Source organism: Neoarius graeffei, chromosome 18 (genome assembly GCF_027579695.1).
Source record: "Neoarius graeffei isolate fNeoGra1 chromosome 18, fNeoGra1.pri, whole genome shotgun sequence".
Lineage (NCBI taxonomy): Eukaryota > Metazoa > Chordata > Actinopteri > Siluriformes > Ariidae > Neoarius > Neoarius graeffei.
This window is the reverse complement of record NC_083586.1, coordinates 21,772,917-21,795,283: the sequence shown is the minus strand read 5'-3', so window position 1 is coordinate 21,795,283 and position 22,367 is coordinate 21,772,917. Positions and strand designations below refer to the sequence as shown.

The 22,367-nt window shown below is 41.7% G+C and overlaps 1 protein-coding gene across 1 annotated transcript in view; it reads left to right on the top strand.

Moving 5' to 3' along the window:
• Positions 1–17,286, top strand: part of zgc:112980 (uncharacterized protein LOC503706 homolog) — a 46,214-nt gene extending 28,928 nt beyond the window's left edge. Inside the window, exon 20 of the mRNA XM_060898547.1 lies at positions 16,989–17,286. Within this exon, the coding sequence (XP_060754530.1) occupies positions 16,989–17,057 (69 nt within the window). The 3' untranslated portion in view covers positions 17,058–17,286. The remainder of the gene's footprint in view (positions 1–16,988) is intronic.
• The last annotated feature ends 5,081 nt before the right edge of the window (positions 17,287–22,367 follow it).

Below are 22,367 nucleotides of genomic sequence, written 5' to 3'. Positions count from 1 at the left end.
TGTGTTGGTCTATCACATAAAATCTCAATAAAAAACTTTTAAGCTCGTGGTTGTAAGGTGGAAAAACGTGAAAAAGTTCAAGGGGTATGAATACTTTTGCAAGGCACTGTATCCGCACGATCTTCACGAGATTTTGAAACGTGAAGTGTCAGCCAGGTGTCAGTGCCGCCATTTTGAAAACTGTTTTCCAAACGAAATGTTGCACTAAAACGAGTTTAAATGACGATTACTGCCTACTTTTTTCAAACTTTCCTGATCGCTGTCAAAACAAACAAAACTTCCGGCTCGATTACGTCAGCATTCGAAAGCGGGCGCGCGCGTCTTTTGACAATGTTGGCAGGTGTCAGTCGCTTTGGTTTCCGCTGTACGTTTTACTTCCGTCCGTCCTACGATGTCTCGCACAGGTCTCAACGAATCTCGTTTACAGCCGTTGCTTTGCCATATGGACTGATATATTACAGAGCGTATTTCAAACACTTATAACTTGCTATAGCAGCGACACAATAGCGATCAAAAATGCATTCCGATATTTAATAAAATGAGAAATAGAATTTTGATCATAAAATTTGCCTTCAGTTCTCCTTTCATGGCACTTTTTTTTTTTTTTAAGATCAAGTAGAGGGAAAAAATTATGGAATCATGAACCCAAAAAAAATCACAATTCATTCATTCGCAAATAAAAAAACAATATTCTTTATCAGTCAGGTTCCAACTTTCCCATTTAGTGGTTGACAGATCAGCTTTGCAGGATGGCGCCGCATCATGGACCTTTTTTTTCCAATTTCCACCATAAATTTTCAATCGGATTGAGATCCGGACTGTTTTGAGTCGATCTGTTTTTTCCTGAAGAAAGGTTTCAATGCTCTTTGCTCTGTGGCAAGATGCATCATCATCCTGAAAAATGACTTCATCACCAAAAGAACTTTCAATTGATGGAATGAAAAGTGTCCAAAATTTCCATATACACCCGTGCATTTACTGTAGAGGTAATGACTGCCCTCGCCCCCGGTCCTTTACCTGACCTGCAACTCCAGATCATCAGTGACTGGAAATTTGCTCATTTTCTTCAGGCAGTCATCTTTACCTCGCCCAGGACGGAGTCCACCAGGGGACGAGGCATTGTTTTCGTTGGGGGTTTCTTTTTTTTTTTTTGTTATCAGCATTACGGGAAAACGGCTGGACCAATCTTCATGTAACTTTCAGGATAGATGGGTGTTGGTCTCAAACAGAACCGCCAACATTTTGAGGGTCATCTGGTCAAGGTCAAAGTCACGGTGACCAAAAAGGTAAAAAAAAAATAAAAAGGCTCTGAGCTCAGACTCTGTCTCTCTCTTGCCCCTTTTCCACCAAAGCAGTTCCAGGGCTGGTTCGGGGCCAGTGCTTAGTTTGGAACCGGGTTTTCTGTTTCCACTGACAAAGAACTGGCTCTGGGGCCAGAAAAACCGGTTCCAGGCTAGCACCAACTCTCTGCTGGGCCAGAGGAAAGAACCACTTACGTCAGCGGGGGGGTGGAGTTGTTAAGACCAGCAAGAATAACAAGACCGCGAAAGGCCGCCATTTTTAAGCGACGAGAAGCAGCAGCTGTACAAACGCGAAGTCAGCCATTATTATTATTATTATTATTGTTGTTGCTGCTGCTGCTTCTTCCATGTTGTTTTTGCTTCGATATTTGCACCAAGGTTTATGCAAACATAGCGACGTAATGACGTATACAGCGACGTAACTGACGTATACAGCGACGTAATGACGTGTCTTCCCTTAGCACCGCAAGCTATGGAAAAGCAAACTGGTTCTCAGCTGGCTCACAAGTTGAACGAGTTGTGAACCAACACCAGCACTGGCCCCGAACCAGCCCTGGAACTGATTTGGTGGAAAAGGGGTATCAGTCTGTCTCTCTCTCTCTCCCTCCCTCTGTCTGTCTCTGTCTCTCTTGCTCCTGCTCTCTCTGTCTGCCTGTCTTTTGCTCTTGCTCCCTCTGTCTCCTTCTCTGTCTGTCTCTCGCTCCTGCTCTGTCTATCTCTGTCCCTCCCCCTCTCTCTCTCTATCTCTCTGTCTGCCTGTCTTTCTCTCTTGCTTCCTCTGTCTATCTCTATCCCTCTCTCCCTCCCTCTGTCTCCCTGTCTGTCTCTGACTCCCGCTCTGTCTGCCTGTTTTTCTCTCTCGCTCCCTCTGTCTGTCTGTCCCTCCCCCCTGTCTGTCTGCCTGCCTGTCTCTCCCTCCCCTCCCTCTCTGCCTGTCTGTCTTTCTCTCTCGCTCCCTCTGTCTGTCCCCCTCACTCCCTTTCTCTGTCTCCCTCTCTCTGTCTGTCCGTCCCCCGTCTGTCTGCCTGTCTCTCCTTCCCTCTCTCTGTCTCTCTCTCTCTCTCTCTCTCTGCCTGTCTTTCTCTCTTGCTCCCTCTCTCCATCTGTCTGTCTCTCTCCCGCCCTCTGTCTGTCTGAGGAGCGCTGCCTCGGAAAGACTCCTCCCACAAACACGCTGATTGGATCACTACCTGATGCGTTTGCATACACTGTGCTGTCATTGTTTGGATGGTTTCTTGGTTCGTTTGCATACACAAAGGAAGAGGGGGGTTTGGCCACGCCCACTTTTAAACCCCATTGATAAATCAACAGAGCAGGGAAGTTTTTATTACTATTAGCTCGCCCGCTACGGACTAGACTAAAGAAATCGCTTTCGGACATGTTTATGCTTATTACAGCAGAGGTCTCAAAAGTAGCCGGTCAGCGGCGGCAAATCGCCGTCTGTAGTAGGATTTGCCGCCGTCCGTTTTTCACTGAGTAACAAAAAATATTTTTGTTTACCTACCTGTACAAAACTGAGTAGCATGTGATGCGATACCAAGTTTCATTCAACTAAATAATGGCCAGGGTTCCCACTGGAGCTCATCACACTCTTCACTGACGAGCATAATCCATCAGTGACGAAGAGAAAATTACTAGCAGCCGTCATGGTGACGAATGTGTCTCATCTTTTTATAGAAATCCAACCCCAGTGAAGAGACTCTGGGAAGCCAGAGTGTAAACCATGAGCACATGCACAATGATCAGTAAAAATCGACTACACATAATGACCACCAAGCTTTTGACCAATCACAGTGCGTCTTAATCAGCCTGGTGTCGGGGTGTAATCTCTGTATGAACCAAACAGTGGCGCAGTCTACACTGATGAGGTTTATTTATTTATTTATTTTTTGAGCGAGCTTCTTCAAGCACTGAAGATGATTTAAGGGCTGAAACAGGCACGGGGGAGGCGCAAGCGACCCAAGCGAGCTCCTGTTTCTGGGCGATAACCCCCAGGTATTTTCACCCTCAAAAAAGTAAGAGATGAATCGAGAACAACTGACTTGGATGTCATCTGGGATTTTGAATGTTGTAATATAATAACGTAGCTTGGAACGTGTGTCTTTGTGATCCTAAAGGAGAGAGATGCGAGTGAGAAGTGATATTTTTATTCAACTGATTATTAATTTTACTAGTGACATTAAGTCAGTGGAGACGTGCTTCAGCTTCCTGAGACATTATGGGTGTTGATCATAACTTAATAAGGAGACAGAAACTGAAGTGAACAACAAATTAAAAAAAAAAAAGCAGTGCAAAAATCCGTGATAAAGATGTCATAACCTGTGAATGTGTGTGGATGGTGATATTTCTTGTAAAGTTAGATATAACCTCGGCAGTCTGTCTATGCCAGTCACCCTTATTAAAAAAAAAAATACAAGCCTCAGGAAAACTGGACTGATCTGTTGAATAGCTCGAATAGAAACGGACTCTATTTTGCTGTTTACAATAAATTGGAAATTCCTCCCCAAAAGCCTTGAAATTGTGTCTCAGATAAACCCAGTTTTCTCACCTGTGGTTCACGGTGAAGGGCTTCAGCCTTTTTAATTGTACCCTCCTATTCTCTGCCTCATACCATTTTATCCTCCTAAACTTTGAGGCCACTGTTACAGAAGGAAAGTGCGTTCCACTGAGCTCTAGCGCCGGGCCATTTCCAGGAAATAAGAGTTTGGGTCATGGTGACAGTGTGTGTGTGTGTGTGTGTGTGTGTGTGTGTGTGTGTGTGTGTGTGTGTGTGTGTGTCAGCCTCTGTTCGGAGGTTTCAGTTTCAAAAACTGTAAGAGGTGGCTAATGCCTCATAGAGTAAATATATGCTATATTTACTGTATGGACATGGGATCAGAAAACAATTTTATTTATAAGCAGTAGCCACATGTACCCATAGGGTACCGATTATTTTTTTTTTCACAATATCTTCCTTCGTATTTGTCATAAGTGTTCCCGGGTGAGGTTTGTTTTGCCTGGCAACACTTGTTTGTTTGTTTTTTTTTGTTAGCAACATTACGGGAGGGCGGCACGGTCGTGTAGTGGTTAGCGCTGTCGCCTCACAGCAAGAAGGTCCGGGTTCGAGCCCCGTGGCTGGCGAGGGCCTTTCTGTGCGGAGTTTGCATGTTCTCCCCGTGTCCGCGTGGGTTTCCTCTGGGTGCTCCGGTTTCCTAGCCTAGTAAACTAGACCCACCCGCCTAGCGGCCAAAAATATTTTTTGCCTGCAAGTGGGTCTAGCCTCGTACCATATCAACAAAACACCCCAGGCATCAAATCGTGCCCGCCAATCACAACGCAAGGTTTTTGTTTGGATTCTTTGGGCGGGCTTTTGCAGGAGCGACGACAAAGCTGCGCGACGCTGGATAAAGCGCAACAGGAAAGACGGCTACGGCTAGTGAACAGCGCGCGTTTGACTCGGCTTTGGAATCAGTTTTAGAAGAATTAGACTTGGAGTTTTCATTGAAACATGAGCAGGAAGAGGCTCTCCGCTCATTCCTTTTCAAGAAGGACGTTTTCGCTGTTTTGCCGACCGGCTATGGCAAAAGTCTGATCTACCAGCTGGCTCCGCTCGTAGCCAAAAGGATGGGGCTAGTTTGTGCAGTACGAAGAATTAATAAACAGCTTTGAAACATTACTTTTTGATTGTTTCTTATTTTCCCGTTATTTTAAATTTAAGGGAAATTATTTCACCAAACACCACTAAATAAAAACTCTCAAAAACAGTTTAAGCAAACCCTTGAAAAACACTTGAAAAAAATAAGAGTGTATGTTAAGCATGTGGTACAGACTCCAAACTTGTGGTCATTATCTCCAAACTTCTTAATATCTAGAACCTGTTTATTAATTAATACGCATTTTGAAAAATTATTTATTTCAAGGCCTCCCCCACTGCTTTCTGTCGCTCTGACTACGTCACAGTCACTGTTGTGCTGATTGGTCAGAGCGTTGGCCTATACGCACAGAGACAGTTTGAAAGACAGCGGGTTGTTCCTCCCACACCCTTTGGAAATGTCTACGAGCGAGGCCAGACTAAATATTCACATTTAGTCTGGCTTACCAGGCTACCGGTTTCCCCCACAGTCCAAAGACATGCAGGTTAGGTTAACTGGTGACTCTAAATTGAGCGTAGGTGTGAATGTGAGTGTGAATGGTTGTCTGTGTCTATGTGTCAGCCCTGTGATGACCTGGCGACTTGTCCAGGGTGTACCCCGCCTTTCACCCGTAGTCAGCTGGGATAGGCTCCAGCTTGCCTGCGACCCTGTAGAACAGGATAAAGCGGCTAGAGATAATGAGATGAACATTACGGGAAATCGACTGGACCAATCTTTATGAAACTTTCAGGATAGATGGGCATTGGTCTCAAACAGAACCGCCAACATTTTGAGGGTCATCTGGTCAAGGAGACCAAAAAGGTCAATTTTTTTTTTCGCGATATCTTCCTTCATATTCATCATATTTACTTCAAACTAATTCCAAAATCTTCATCTTTCAATTCTGATTCCACTGATATGCTACATGATGGGGTAGCTCTCATAGTTTTCTTAGTGGTTGGGGGTCAAGGTCATTGCTAAAATTTGCATATTTTCCATTACAACTCAAACGGTTAGAGATGTTTATCATTATCAACATATAGGAAGTCATATATGGGCTTTCATTTGGCACCATGACCTTGTTTGTTTGTTTGTGTGTGTGTTAACAATCTAGCGTCTTGACGGTCGCACTCATTAACTTGAAATTTTCAGGGTAGGTGGGCAATGGTCTATAGATTACCTGATTAAATTTTGGGGGTAATCGGGTCAAGGTCACCGGAAAGGTCAACCTTTCGGTCAAAATAACACATTTTTCCATTATAACTTGAAAATAGTTGATGATGGACAGATGTTTACTACAAGCCCAATTCCAAAAAAGTTGGGACATTGTGTAAAACATAAATAAAAACAGAACGTGAAGATTTGCAAATCATAGAAGTCCTATATTTCACTGAAAATAGTACAAAGAAAACGTATCAAATGTTGAAACTGAGAAATTTTATTGTTTTTTTTGAAAAAGATATGCTCATTTTGAATTTCATGTCAGCAACACATTTCAAAAAATTTGGGACAGGGGCAACAAAAGACTGATAGTTGTGTAATGCTAAAAAAAAAAAAAATCTAATTTGGTTAATTGGCAACAGGCCAGTAAGATGATTGGGTATAAAAAGAGCATCACAGAGAGGCGGAGTCTCTCAGAAGTAAAGATGGGAGGGGTTCACTGCTCTGTGAAAGACTGCGTGGGCAAACAGTGCAACAATTTACGAATAACGTTCCTCAATGTAAAATTGCAAAGAATTTGTGGATCACATCATCTATGGTAGATGATATCATTAAAAGATTCAGAGAATCTGGAGAAATCTCTGTATGCAAGAGACAAGGCCGAGAACTGACACTGGATGCCTGTGATCTTCAGGCCCTCAGGAGACACTGCATTAAAAGCAGACAAGTGTCTGTAGTGGAAATCACTGTATGGGCTCAGGAACACTTCAGAAAACCATCTTCTGGAAAAACAGTTCATTACTGCATCCACAAACGCAAGTTAAAACCAGAAACACCACTACCTTCTCTGGGCCCAAGCTCTTGTACGATGGACTGAGGCGAAGTGGAAAACTGTCCCGAGGCCTGATGAACCAAAAGTAGAATTTTTTTTTGTTAGAAATTATGGACACCACGTCCTCCAGGCTGAAGAGGAGAGGGACCATCCGGGTTATCAGTGCACAGTTCTAAAGCCAGCATCTGTGATGGTATGAGGGTGCATTAGTGCACATGACATGGGAAGCTTGTACATCTGGGAAGGCATCATTAATGCTGAATGATATATACATGTTTCAGAGCAATATGTTGCCATCCAGACAAAATCTTTTTCAGGGAAGGCCTTCCTTCTTTCAGCAAGATAATGCCAAACCGCTTTCTACACATTAAATCTGCATAGCTCTGTAGTAAGAGTCTGGGTGCTAAACTGGCCTGCCTGCAGTCCAGACCTGTCTCCCATTTAAAACATTTGGCACATTTATGAAGTGCAAAATACAACAAAGGAGACCCCAAAGTGTTGAGCAACTGAAATTGTATATCAGGCAAGAATGTGACAACATTTCTCTTTCAGAACTACAGCAATTAGTCTCCCCAGTTCCCAAACATTTACAGAGTATTGTTAAAAGTAGAGGTGATGCAACACAGTGGTAAACATGCCCCGTCCCAATTTTTTTTGAAATGTGATGCTGACATCAAATTCAAAATGAGCATATATTTTTCAAAAAACAATAAAATTTCTCAGTTTCAACATCTGGTATGTTGTCTTTTTGTACTATTTTCAACGAAATATAGGCTTTCCATGATTTGCAAATTATTGCATTCTGTTTTTATTTACAGTTTACACAGCGTCCCAACTTTTTTGGAATTGGGGTTGTATTATGAGCGTATAGTCAAGTCAAGTTTATTTGTATGGCGCTTTTAACAATAAAAATTGTTGCAAAGCAGCTTTACGGAATTTGAACGACTTAAAACATGAGCTAATTTTATCCCTAATCTATCCCCGATGAGCAAGCCTGTGGCGACGGTGGCAAGGAAAAACTCCCTCAGACGACATGAGGAAGAAACCTCGAGAGGAACCAGACTCAAAAGGGAACCCATCCTCATTTGGGCAACAACAGACAGCATGACTATAATATTAACAGCTTTAACATGAGGACAGTTTCGTTGATGTTATAAACTCTTCATTGATGGAAACTTGAGTGCAAAACTGTTCATGACAACCGCAGTCCTAAAGTTAGCAAGTCAACTGTAGTCCTCAGCCATAAAAGCATTACTGTAAGAGTCCAGAGCGTCCTCCAGGTGTAACCCTCAACTGTCCTCATGGGGCCGTCCTTCACAGGAGCGATGCGATAAAACTCCAACCAGACACAGGGCACCAGGATGGATCAAGCAGGTCCGAGGGGCAGAAGAGGCCAGCATCTCAATCCCAGGACCAACAGTATAGGAACTCCCATTTGGCACCATGATCTTTAACCTTGAGAGACCTTGAAAGGTCAAACTCAAGGTTACAGATTTTCAAAAGGCTGTAACTTGAAAATGGTTGATGGTAGACAGATGCTTACTGTTATCAACTTGTATGAAGTGCCATATGGGCTTTGACCTTCAGTGACCTTGAAATGTCAAACTCAAGGTCATGGATTTTCATAGGACTAGAACCTGACAGCTGATGATTGAGAAATGATACCATTATCAACATATGGGTATAAAATAAGTGCTGCTGGGCGAGGTTTGTTTTGCTTGGCAACACTCGTTACATGTTTCATTGGAACGGCATCAAAAGTTCCAGCCTCATCTCGGCCCAGGCAGCTTCGTGATTCATCACCGAGCATCACTTTCATCCACAGTCCATGACTGCTTCTCTTGAGCCCACTCGAGCCTTGTTTTCTTCTGTTTAGGTGTTAATGACGGTTTATATTAGGCTTTTTTGTTGGACGTAAATCCCATTTCCTTCAGCCAATTTCTTACAGTTCGGTCACAAACACTGACTCCTGTTTCTGGGTTTTGGGGTGCGTTTTCCATTTTCAAGCCATATTGCTTTGCGTTTCCTGTCCTGACGCTTTGACGTCTTCCTCGGTCTACCTGTACGTTTCCCTTCTACAGCCTTCCCATTTTGTTTGTGCTCGCTCCAAATTTTAGACTACGTTCAGACTGCACCCTGAAACGACCCATATCTGATTTTTTTTTGCCCATATGCGACCTGTATCCGATTTGTTATTGACAATCTGAACGACACAGATCCGATTTTTTCACATGCGACCCAGGCCGCTTGGATATGTGGTCCTAATTCCGATGCATATCCGTTATTTTCACATGCGACTGCAGTCTGACCGGACAGGTCGCATTCATGCGACCAACACGTCATCAACAAGAGACAAACGTCACTATTCTGCGTTGGCTAATCCCGCCTCTTTGGTGGAAAACAACAACATTTGTACAGTTTTCAGAATTTAAATAGACTTTTATAGAATTGACCAAGCTAATGGTGGATTTGGTAGGGACCTGGATGTTAAATCCTGTATTACAAGATTATAGGATTGTTCTGGAAATTTCCAGTAATTTGACCCCTTCGGTCTCATTAGTCTGCTGCCCACATTAATCAGATTATTGTGCGAGTTCCGCCGCCGCCACAAAAACCACATCGCCAGGTCTCGCCTCATCTCCATAGCAAACTGCACTGGTGTTTCTGCACCTTGAGCCAGCGCTGAGAGAAGTTGCAGAATTCAGCTGGCTATAAACAATCTAAATAAATATTTATAAAAATGTCGAAAAAGTTTATTAATATGACGAAATAAATATGTGCAAATTATTAAGCCTGAATTAAGAGTTTGGTAATACAGCGGCCGTATCCCAAATGACTGCCTACTGAAGCTCGAGTGCACTATATAGAGTTTAAAAATCCATTACTTCCTAGTAACATGTAATTTCATATAGAAATTAGAGAGACATTTAGGAGTCAACCCTCGTTACCAGGCTACACGTTTTCATTTCAGTTCAGAAACAAAAACACACACGAGACCTCACACTTTAACACTAACCAGATAATTAAACAAACAAAAACAAAAAAAGAAATCATTAAACTTGAAGAGTGCGCTTTTTTTTGTTTACGTATTACGTAGATGTGCTTATTACGTGTCAATTTGCGCATGCGGGACACTTTTGGGTCGTTTTCCGTTCATATTGGAGATCGCATACAAGTCTCATATAATTGGTAATGTGAACGGCCTAACAAAAAAATCGGATTTCACAACAAATCGGATATGGGTCGTTTCAGGTTGCAGTCTGAACGTAGTGTTAGACACCGCTGACGGGGAACAACCAACATCTTTTGGCACACTCCGTACTGAATGAGTTTTATAATCCTTTCCATTGTTTCAACTGCTAGCTCTCTTGTCGGGGCCATGTTTCCTGTCAACCAGCCAAGTGTAACTGCTCGTTACGGTCTACAAGCACTCTCGTTTAACTGCAGACTCCTTTGCATGTTTAGGCTTGTATGGGTATTTGTTTTAGAAATGCAAGTTATAGGGTGATTCCATCATTTTTTTTTCCCTCTAGTTGATCTTTAAAAAAAAAAGTGCCATTAATTATAATTTAATTTTGTTTTGAAGTATATACAAAGTAAAACAGTTGAATGAGCGTCCTCCAAGAGTAATGATTCCATATTTTTTGCCAGGGGTTGTTCTCAATGAGAGTCTTCCGGATTTACCCGGAAATCCAGATATTTGACAAAACTCATAAATCTCCGGTTTCCCGAATGGAGAAATTTATTTTTCAGATTTTTCGCGTTCCTAGACGCGGCGTAATACTTCGCATCGTCCCTGCATGGGCGCAGTCCTTAAGTAGCCCAAACACAGTTCATTGATTAAAGACAGGTGTTCTTTGTTAACGGCGCGCGTGCCGGAGCTCGTTAGGCGCGCCTTCAGGTGCACGAGCTAAGGCGCGCAGGACTGACACTGTTCTGCGCAACACAATCGCACTAGAAAGCATGTTCACGCTGCCAGTGTAGCTGCAGTCTTTTTAGTTGCGAATTACAAGTATTTCCTCTTGTTAATAATTCGCCATGTCAAAACAAGCAAAACTTTCCTCCTTCTTTTGACATGAAGAGAGGCCAGCAATTTATTTATTTATTTTTTTCCATCAAAGTTGCATTTTGTTAGTCTGGCTAACGCAACTTCAAAGCTCTGCGAGCATTTGGTCTGGCATAGATATTCAGCCCAACCGTTTCCCAAAGCGCGTGGTTGACCCGCCTCCCTGAAATGCCTCGGTTTGCTACTGGTCGAAGCCAGAAAAGGCTGTGACGAAGCTTAAACCAATCACATCACTCTTTCCTCTGACGTATGTGACGCGACGGAAACTGCTACCAGCGGGGCTAACTGGTAGATTAAACTCTTACCGAAGCTGGTCGGGAGCAAGGCGAAAACGTCCTTCGTTTCAATAAATACCTCCAGGGCTGCTCTTTGCTCCGTTTTCAATGAGAACTTCCCGTTGAATGCTTTCAATACAGCATCTACCGCTGTGTCAAAGGCTTGCCGCTGCTCCATGTTCGTAATGTTTCTAGTGAATGAAGCGCTTCCGGCATAGATTCTAGGGCTGGGAATCGATCCAGATTTCCTGGATCGATTCGATTCCGATTCGATATCGATTTACTTAGATATTGCTGGATTGTCACTTTAAAGTAAAAACTGTCCCTATTGACAGGAACAGCCCCATATGTGTTTGTGCATGTAATTTAACACCAAATGCCTTCTCCAGTGCAGTTTGATTCGCCGCAGGTTTAGCTGAAACTGTGTCGGCGTGGTGCCTGGATAAGTGGTTGCGGAGATTGGTGGTTGGCCACTATATTTTACCTCTATGTGGCACAGTTTGCACACTGCTTTTGTTCTGTCGACTTCGTCTCTGTCCTCGTAACGTTTGAATCCAAAGTAATGCCATACATCAGCTTTCAGGCCAGGCGGTGATTTTAGCTGTGCAGCTTCAGCCATCTCGCGTTCTTAAGTTTCGGTTTCGTTTGCCGGCACCCGCTTTTTATAGCGGTCCTTGCGCGGTCGAGAAAATAGTGCCTATAGCCACCTGGAAGAGATCGATCCACACATTTTTGAATCGATCTCGTATTTTTTGAACGTGAATCGATATCAGATCGTGGATCGATCTTTTGAACCCAGCCCTAATAGATTCTGTAAACAATCTATGGCTTCCGGTCGCAGTTCTACTACGTCACTGCCTTGAACACGCCTCTACCCAGGGCCGTTGGAGATGCTCAAAGTTGATTGGCTCCCGATTTTTCGGGAGCTTGGAAGAGCTGGAGATAGCTTAGCTTGCCTTGCCAGACTAAATTCGCAACAGCCCCCCGTGTTGCGTCACACTTAGGATGGGCGGGCCCAGGCTAGCATTTTGTGGCTTCGAAGCGAAGTTTTAGTGCCGTTTCTAGAACACAACATCAAGAAAACGTGGAAGAAACAGCAATAATGGAAGAGCCGGTTTCTAAGCTGCCTAAAACTAGCAATGGGAATTATTTTTTGTTACATAATGCACTCAGGCTGCCAGTCAGTGTGTGACACACACACACACACACACACACACACACCTGATTTACATGAGAAATGTGGTATTCATTGGCGTGTTTAAATTGACAGACAATACGAACTAATGTAAACAGTCAGCTTCAACTCGCATAAATCTGAATTGGAAATGTTTAGTTCACTTTAGCTTCTGCAAACGCACAGCTCTACTAAAAGATTGATAAACGAGGCTCAATGTCCCCAACATCGAAACCTGAAAGCTTTAGAAACTCTAACAGACCTTTACTTTTTAACAGGACTGTTTTGGGATTTTGCTGAGTTTACCTTCATCTGTCTTTTTTTTTTTTTTCAAAGTACTGAACTGTGTAGCAGGAAAATCACCGCGTTTTCTAAACACACTCCTGAAAATTACTCATTAACTCGGGGAATTAAATTAGATATTTTTGACATGTTAATCATTAATGTGCATGAAAGAAAAAGGCTTAAAAGTTATAACTTGTTTTAGTGAAAATAAGTACTAAAATGCACTAGAATGCAGGGGTTTGCGTGTTGTTATTAACATTTTTCAGGGGACGTTACCCCCCCCCCCCCCCCCCCCCATCTTAGTTTGACTTTCAAAAGTTCAGGATTTTTTTTCTTTGCTCCACTTTTCATCTCTAGGTTGTACACACATCCATATCCTGCGGTCATTATGAGCATCATGGGCGCATCTTCAAAAACGACCGCTACATGTCAACGTGGCGCAATACCAACAATGACCAGTGGGGGCAGTATAGCACGCTTTCTTCAAACCTGCTGAAAACTCGGTCTTGCATAACGAGTCTCCTGGAAATTTCTAGATTCATAAATGCTTTTCAGGGTGAGGTCCGAGTTTTTGATTTGAGACAGTGCTCAAGACAAGAGCGGAAAGTTTTACCGGCGCTCGTCAGTGCGTTTTGACGTTATTCTACATGAATTCGCTAAACACTGACTGAACAGAGATGCTCTGATGGAAGTAAAGTCGACCGTGAACAATGCCGTTGCGTTATACCGTGTGTCAAAACTTTTCAGACTTTCCCAAACCTCGTTGTTGGTTTAGAGGGAAAAAAAATCGCTTCAGTTTGATCCAATATTTATTTTCCCCCCAGATCCTTAATTGCACTCAAATATGATCAAAGCTGATAATTTTATAAACCAGCACTAAACACACAATTTCTCAGGGAACAGTACAGTATATACAAGAGCCGATAGTTACGATGTCACAAAACTCTTTAACCACTCGTATCCAATATGCAAATTCTTTAAGATGACCCGGTCACTGGAAACTTACACAAGCGGTGTGTTAAAGTGACCGAGTAACATCAGGGTGCTCTGGGAGCTATTTTTAACCAGTCCAGCTGCTGTTAAAGCTCTAGACGGCCTTTCGATTTCATAAAATCCGTGAAATTTAGTTCCCTCTGAAATTCAGTCATTGTGAGATGTTTATTTCTGTAATATCTCTCAAAATATCAGGCCATTCTGTGGCTGGGAAGTTATTTAATTTGAGAGGATTCCCGAGCAAATAACGTGCATGAAATCGCTCGCTTTGTGCAGTCAAGCAGACAGAGGAAGTCCATGTGTGTGTACGGATGCGCAGGTTTACTTTGACCGTGCACTGATGGTTCCATCATTCTGTCGCTAAACGAACAGCTGATCACGCCGAGGTGCTCGCTGACCGCCGATATTTATTAGTTTGGTCCTGCGTTTCCTTTCCCTCGTATAGAACATAACGTCTTTTCTTCTCGCTTTCCGTTACTGTAGTCGGTCTTTCACGTTTCATTCGCACACTCTCGTCCTCCATTTTTCTCTCCTGTTTCAAATTTGTATCCCACAATGCCTTGCGCAAACGGGGAAAACCCACCACATGATGCATGATGTAGTATTTTGAATTGCGTCATGGTGATGCAGGGGAAAAAATAGCGGAGAATTTCAGGCCACATGGCCCTAAATTCATTAATTGTTCTGTTTTATAAAATTTGGAGTCTGTGATTTTGAATTCAGTAGCTTTCGGTCCACTAAACAAAAATAATCGGGTGTCGGGGGAAAATTCTTTTCATGACCTACACTTAAAGTCTGAAAGGCAGTCTAGCTTTAAAGTGCATATCACGGGTAAATTCAGGAGCAAGATCAGTGTAATTCTCCTATTTTATATTAAACTTTGGTCAAATATCTGTTGCATTTTGCGCAATTTTTTTACCTTGCGCAATACCAGAAAAATTCAGTTGAAATCAATCCATTTGAGGCGAATTGGTCCGCCTCTGAAAAAACTTGGCATTTGGATTTCCCAGCAAACGTTGATTTTCGTGACGTCGCGTGCGGGACGCCTCCCTCTGAATCCTACGTCAGCGCTGGTTTGTTTATGAGGAAACGACCTGGTGGTTTTCTGCAAATTTCTTCCATGTTATCACGTAATTATTACAACCCTGATTCCAAAAAAGTTGGGACACAGTACAAATTGTAAATAAAAACGGAATGCAATAATTTACAAATCTCAAAAACTGATATTGTATTCACAATAGAACATAGACAACATATCAAATGTCGAAAGTGAGACATTTTGAAATTTCATGCCAAATATTGGCTCATTTGAAATTTCGTGACAGCAACACATCTCAAAAAAGTTGGGACAGGGGCAATAAGAGGCTGGAAAAGTTAAAGGTACAAAAAAGGAACAGCTGGAGGACCAAATTGCAACTCATTAGGTCAATTGGCAATAGGTCATTAACATGACTGGGTATAAAAAGAGCATCTTGGAGTGGCAGCGGCTCTCAGAAGTAAAGATGGGAAGAGGATCACCAATCCCCCTAATTCTGCACCGACAAATAGTGGAGCAATATCAGAAAGGAGTTCGACAGTGTAAAATTGCAAAGAGTTTGAACATATCATCATCTACAGTGCATAATATCATCAAAAGATTCAGAGAATCTGGAAGAATCTCTGTGCGTAAGGGTCAAGGCCGGAAAACCATACTGGGTGCCCGTGATCTTCGGGCCCTTAGACGGCACTGCATCACATACAGGCATGCTTCTGTATTGGAAATCACAAAATGGGCTCAGGAATATTTCCAGAGAACATTATCTGTGAACACAATTCACCGTGCCATCCGCCGTTGCCAGCTAAAACTCTATAGTTCAAAGAAGAAGCCGTATCTAAACATGACCCAGAAGCGCAGACGTCTTCTCTGGGCCAAGGCTCATTTAAAATGGACTGTGGCAAAGTGGAAAACTGTTCTGTGGTCAGACGAATCAAAATTTGAAGCTCTTTATGGAAATCAGGGACGCCGTGTCATTCGGACTAAAGAGGAGAAGGACGACCCAAGTTATCATCAGCGCTCAGTTCAGAAGCCTGCATCTCTGATGGTATGGGGTTGCATTAGTGCGTGTGGCATGGGCAGCTTACACATCTGGAAAGACACCATCAATGCTGAAAGGTATATCCAGGTTCTAGAGCAACATATGCTCCCATCCAGACGACGTCTCTTTCAGGGAAGACCTTGCATTTTCCAACATGACAATGCCAAACCACATACTGCATCAATTACAGCATCATGGCTGCGTAGAAGAAGGGTCCGGGTACTGAACTGGCCAGCCTGCAGTCCAGATCTTTCACCCATAGAAAACATTTGGCGCATCATAAAACGGAAGATACGACAAAAAAGACCTAAGACAGTTGAGCAACTAGAATCCTACATTAGACAAGAATGGGTTAACATTCCTATCCCTAAACTTGAGCAACTTGTCTCCTCAGTCCCCAGACGTTTACAGACTGTTGTAAAGAGAAAAGGGGATGTCTCACAGTGGGAAACATGGCCTTGTCCCAACTTTTTTGAGATGTGTTGTTGTCATGAAATTTAAAAATCACCTAATTTTTCTCTTTAAATGATACATTTTCTCAGTTTAAACATTTGATATGTCATCTATGTTCTATTCTGAATAAAATATTGAATTTTGAAACTTCCACATCATTGCATTCCGTTTTTATTTACAATTTGTACTTTGTCCCAACTTTTTTGGAATCGGGGTTGTAAAATGGTTAACAGATGTATCGTGGGAGGGTGTAGCAACATTACATTCTTCATCCAGAGGTGAAGTAACATTGCACTCCAGTGACGATTCCATATTTCAATGCAAAATCGCTCGCTGCTAAACTTGGTCTACACAGGCTGTGCACTGAAACCGTGCAAAGCTCGCGCAGCCTGCTGGCGCTTCCGCAGGTGACGTCACGAATCTGGATCCAGACTCCCTTGGGATTTTTCCAGACGCGTTTTATTTTATTTTTTTCTGCTGTAGACAGATGGCCTTGTGCAAAATTACCCTTCTGGATGAGTGTATAACGGGACATGCTTTCATATAAAAAAAAAAAACTAATTTGGTCCAGGATATGCCCTGAAAATATGACTATGCAAATCAAGACTGTTATGTGAGTGTACCAGTTTTTCCTGCAGTCGGTGAGCTCTGTGGTGATGTGCTGCAGTGAAATAAGAGTACAGTTGTACAGCAGAAGGTTCAGCACTGAAGTTCAAAATGTACATCAAATTTGATTTTGTTTTGCTTCTCTTTTTTGTGTAGGAGCCGAGTTTGAGCGTGCACAAGCGGCAAATCCTCATCCAGATGATTCGGTGGCGTCAGCCTCACTAGTGTGTGTGTGTGTGTGTGTGTGTTAAGAAATATGCTCCCATTAAGACGTCTCATTGTTTGTGTGTATGTTCAGTCTGAAGAGATCAGGTACAGTAATCAAAGCTGTTCCGATATTTTTTAAAAGGACTCTAGTGATCCTGATGTGTATTACAACTTTTTCTAGTTTTTGAAATGATCTGATTAAAGTTTTGTTAAAGCATTTACAAATAAAGAGCTTACACTTGTACAACAGGCTTCACTTGGAAAATCTTTTTTTTTTTAAATAGCATGTTGCCATAAATGCATCAGTAAGTTCGTCTTTTTTCATATTCAATGGAGAAAAGTTTCATGTATGATTTCTAACTGAAGTAAAAAATGTAAAATTTAGAAGTTTGGTTTCAATACTTTTACATATGGGTCCGTCTCAGAATCCGCTCTCTCATTTGGGACATTATGGTCAAAAAATACATTTTCTAATTTTACTTTTTTTTTTTTTTGCATTTACCGAACACTCAGTGTTTCATTTGTCGTGTTTAATAAGAATAAAGATCGCATCTTGCTTTTTCTGGCCTCCGCTGTGGAACATTTTTTTGATTCCAATTCAAATGCTTTTGTAAAATTGATTTGCATATAAAATAACTCCATCATGAAGAATTAAAGCCCCTCCTTCACAGAGGAGTGAAAATATTGAATAAATTTCCTCTTTTTGATTGCTTGGGTTAAAAATGCCAAGTTATGATGACTGAATTGATTATTCACTTAAATATGAATAATATGATACAGTTTGGGTATTTGATATGGCGGAATAGGACACAACGGAAAAATCAAGAACACGCCGGAAAGATGAGAATAACGGCGGTGGTAAAAGAACAGCGACTGTACCGGCTGAAGGTCGCGCGGGTCTCTGCGGCGGCGCGCGAGCAACAGGACATCACTACCGCACCGGACGGAGCGCGAGGCGGGGGCGGGGCAAAATGACTGGCCGTAGATTCTATCAAAAGTTCGATCTAAATTGACCATGGTTGCAAAATATCGGCCAAAAATACGCAAACGCTACGAAATCTGAAAGTCAGATGAAAAAGAAACATTCTATTGCCTTATACTGCAAGACTAAAACACAATAAAACTGTCAAAACTCACCTTTTCAGTGATAACGCCCGAACAGATCACCCGCGTAACAGAAAGACCGCAAATGGAAACGCGATCAACTTCTAACTATTGGAGTGGAAAATTCCATTCTACACATGCAAATTGTTAATGTGTGTCCTTCCCCGCACACAAATAACACGCTACGGTAAAAAATAGACCACAACTCATTTTATAGCTCAGAAATTCATACAGGACCAGCTACCATCGTAACATATATTCTGTAAGAAACATATTCTATACCTAACTTTCAGCTTTCGTTTTAAAAAACAAAATCGCAGATTTATAATTAAATGTTTAAACGGCTTAGTGATTTTAAGTTCCTACTTTTGGTGAGGTCGTGACCTTGACCCTGAGGCTTTCCGTTTAGATCAAAACACACGATCATATTGGTTTTGGGTCTGCGGGAAACGGAGTTACGACGGTGATGAAATATTCTGCATGATGTTTTATTACGGTTATGATTATTCTGTGAGCGCACCAATCCTTAGGTGGATAAAGTTACAACTTAAAATACAATTAGTGATAACTGTAGACTTTTCAGTGGACTACAGCCTTTTTAAGGGAATGCGATGTAGTCGACCGTTTATCATGTCTCAGATCAAGCCGCCATTTTTCCACAAATTTGCAGAATTTTTGCCAAATTCTGAATAGAGTATTCAGATCAAAGATTTAGTTTTATCTGGATTATTTCATCATTTTATTTCAAATTCAAACCAACATCACCATTCAAAACCGTATAGTTTATTGACTGTGAGTATATTTAGTGGGGGACCCACACAGTACCCAGTTTCTGAGACAGACCCATATATATATTTTTTTAATTGTTACAACAAATGCTTTAAATGAGCCTTTTCCTCCTTGGAATTATTGAAATAACTCAATTTAGTGTTTCTCCCGAGGTGAATAGAGTTACTGTTTAACTGTACAGCTACACAGGAGACGCCTGAAGACAACACTTTTCTGATTTTTCATCAGAAAAGCTCATTTGTGGAAGGACGTAGGACATGAAAGTGTTTTTGTGTCTAGTTGATTATATATCTAGGTCGACTTTGACCTAAGAAGAAAAGAAAATGGAGGAGCTGATCATTATTAAGTTCACACAAGTTTGGACTTTTAGCTTGTTTTCTAACTAGCCATTGTCGCAAATCTGGGGGGAAGAAAACCTCATCCCACATGTTTCTGTGGTCAAAGTCTCTCTCTTTCTGCTAGGATTTGCAGTATTGGCACGTCTGGTACTACAACTCGTAAAAACAATTACAGTTGGAACGCTTTCATCTTTCAGTAAATCGGATTTAAGTGGGTTCACTTGCTTAAAGTGGCTTCTAGAATATTGGTGAAAATGCTTCAAGGTTGTAGCCGTAGAAGTAAAATTAATATTTAAGCAGGCTGAGGTGAGGTGAGGTCGCGTAATAAAGCCAGAAAGCAAAATCAGATCGGAGAAATTTCATCCTTATAAAGTGCAGTTCACATGGGGGGAAGGATTTAAAAAGAATTTCAAAAACAAGGCATGTTTTTTTATTTTTTATTTAAATATACTTTCATGTTAAAAACAAAACTTTACATTAATACTTCTGATAAAGTGCTTTCCCATGTATTTACCCATTTCACACCGAGCTGCTCTTGGTGCTGTTTAAAGTCTACAACACACTTCCAAATCTTCAGGGCCGTTAAATACAGCGTTAGGAAAACCTTGCGTTTAAAAGCTAGACGTGCGTGTCCACTTGTACTTCGTCTTCAAATTATTTTCTCTAAACATGCAAAGTTGAAGAAACCGTTCGGTATCGTAACATGCGATTTACATTCAGACGCTTTAATGGAAACGCTGTACACTCGTACGCCTGCTCATTCATGCACTTATCCAGTCAGATACAGCAGGTTCAGCGAATGCGTGGTTTATTGGTGCCAGATGGGCTGGTTTGAGGATTTCAGAAACCGCTGATCGTCTGCGAATTTCATGTACGAGACGCTCTGACGGGAAGGTTATGATAACTTAAACAGCCACTCTTTACAACTGTACTGAGCAGAAAAGCATCTCGGAACACACGTGATGTCAAACCTTTGGGCAGATGGACTACACAGGGATGAGAGTGGGTGGTCATTAAAAAAGCAGAACACAAGATAAAGGTATGCCGGGGGGTCTGGGAGGGATACCCCCCCCCAGGAAAATTTTGAAAAATACAGCCTTACAAACCACTTTTCCTAGCCTAGTAAACTAGACCCACCCGCCTAGCGGCCAAAAATATTTTTGGCCTGCGAGTGGGTCTAGCCTCGCACCATATCAACAAAACACCCCGGGCATCAAATCGTGCCCGCCAATCACAACGCAAGGTTTTTGTTTGGATTCTTTGGGCAGGCTTTTGCAGGAGTGACGACAAAGCTGCGCGACGCTGGAGAAAGCACAACAGGAAAGATGGCTACCGCTAGTGAACAGCGCACGTTTGACTCCGCTTTGGAATCAGTTTTAGAAGAATTAGACTTGGAGTTTTCGTTGAAACATGAGCAGGAAGAGGCTCTCCGCTCATTCCTTTTCAAGAAGGACGTTTTCGCCGTTTTGCCGACCGGCTATGGCAAAAGTCTGATCTACCAGCTGGCTCCGCTCGTAGCCAAAAGGATGGGGCTAGTTTGTGCAGTACGAAGAATTAATAAACAGCTTTGAAACGTTACTTTTTGATTGTTTCTTATTTTCCCGTTATTTTAAATTTAAGGGAAATTATTTCACCAAATGCCACTAAATAAAAACTCTCAAACACAGTTTAAGCAAACACTTGAAAAACACTTGAAAAAAATAAGACTGTATGTTAAGTATGTGGTACAGACTCCAAACTTGTGGTCATTATCTCCAAACTTCTTAATATCTAGAACCTGTTTATTAATTAATACGCATTTTGAAAAATTATTTAATTTCAAGGCCTCCCCCACTGCTTTCTGTCGCTCTGACTACGTCACAGTCACTGTTGCGCTGATTGGTCAGAGCGTTGGCCTATACGCACAGAGACAGTTTGAAAGACAGCGGGTTGTTCCTCCCACACCCTTCGGAAATGTCTACGAGCGAGGCCAGACTAAATATTCACATTTAGTCTGGCTTGCCAGGCTAGCTTTTCCTGCAATCTGAGCTGTAGTAGATAAAAAAAAATCTGTTGTCTTTTTTATATATTTACATGAAAATATGTTTCAAATCAATAGGAGTATTGTTTGAATTCAAAATAAAATCACATGCTACATTCAAGGCTATGGTTATAATTTATGATCAACAAAAACGACAAACTAAATTCACATTAAACTTAAGTTCTATTAATTATCAAAATGTTCATATATTAAATAAAATTTCTTTGGGTGACTGACCTTTTCTCCCTGTCTTCATTAGTTGCGTATGATTTCTTCAAAAAAAAGTCTTTTGAAATATTTAAGTTTTCAAAACGGTCAGCATTAATTCAGATTTACTGACCATCATATACATGTTCAATGGATTAAATCAAACGAATGCTAAGTTTATGGGATAATGTCTGTGTACACTTTGTACAATTATTTATAGTTCACAGTCACTTCTCATTTTCATTTAATCATTTCGACTTTTTCAGCTTTTTGGCCAAAGACAAAAGCTCGTCGGTCCTCTCTTTTGTAAGAACTGTTATGATTGGCTATCATGCTCTCGCCATCGATGTTTTGGCCGATTACACTGTAGAGAACACATATTCTACCGCGAGACTTAGCGAGACCAAAGATGGCGAAAACGTAAACATGTAACATCGTCGTACGCTTGAGTATCACGAGAGAACATACCCCAACCCCCCTCAATGAATGAAAAAAAAAATCTCAATGGATTTGGCATAATATAAAAAGGTCAATTTTTACTCAGAAAAAGCGGAAATCCACCAAAAAGCGGAAAACTCTCATCCCTGACTATAGACTGGTACCAAAATCCAGAATTGTGACACCCAAAGGCATTTTTGAGACAAAGTCGGCAAACAGTTTTATTTTGTCAATTTGGGTGTGCCGAATTCAAATCTGCAATATGCCGAGCTCTATCTGACCTCTGTTGACCTCTAGAGGTCATTGAACTTTGGGCCTGTAAACGTCTCAGCTGAACCCAGTTTCTCAGCTTTCTAAGGAATGAAATGTACTAAAATGATTAATGAAGTTAGCAAACGGCCTTGTTTGTTAAATGTTTGGGTGCTGAATTCA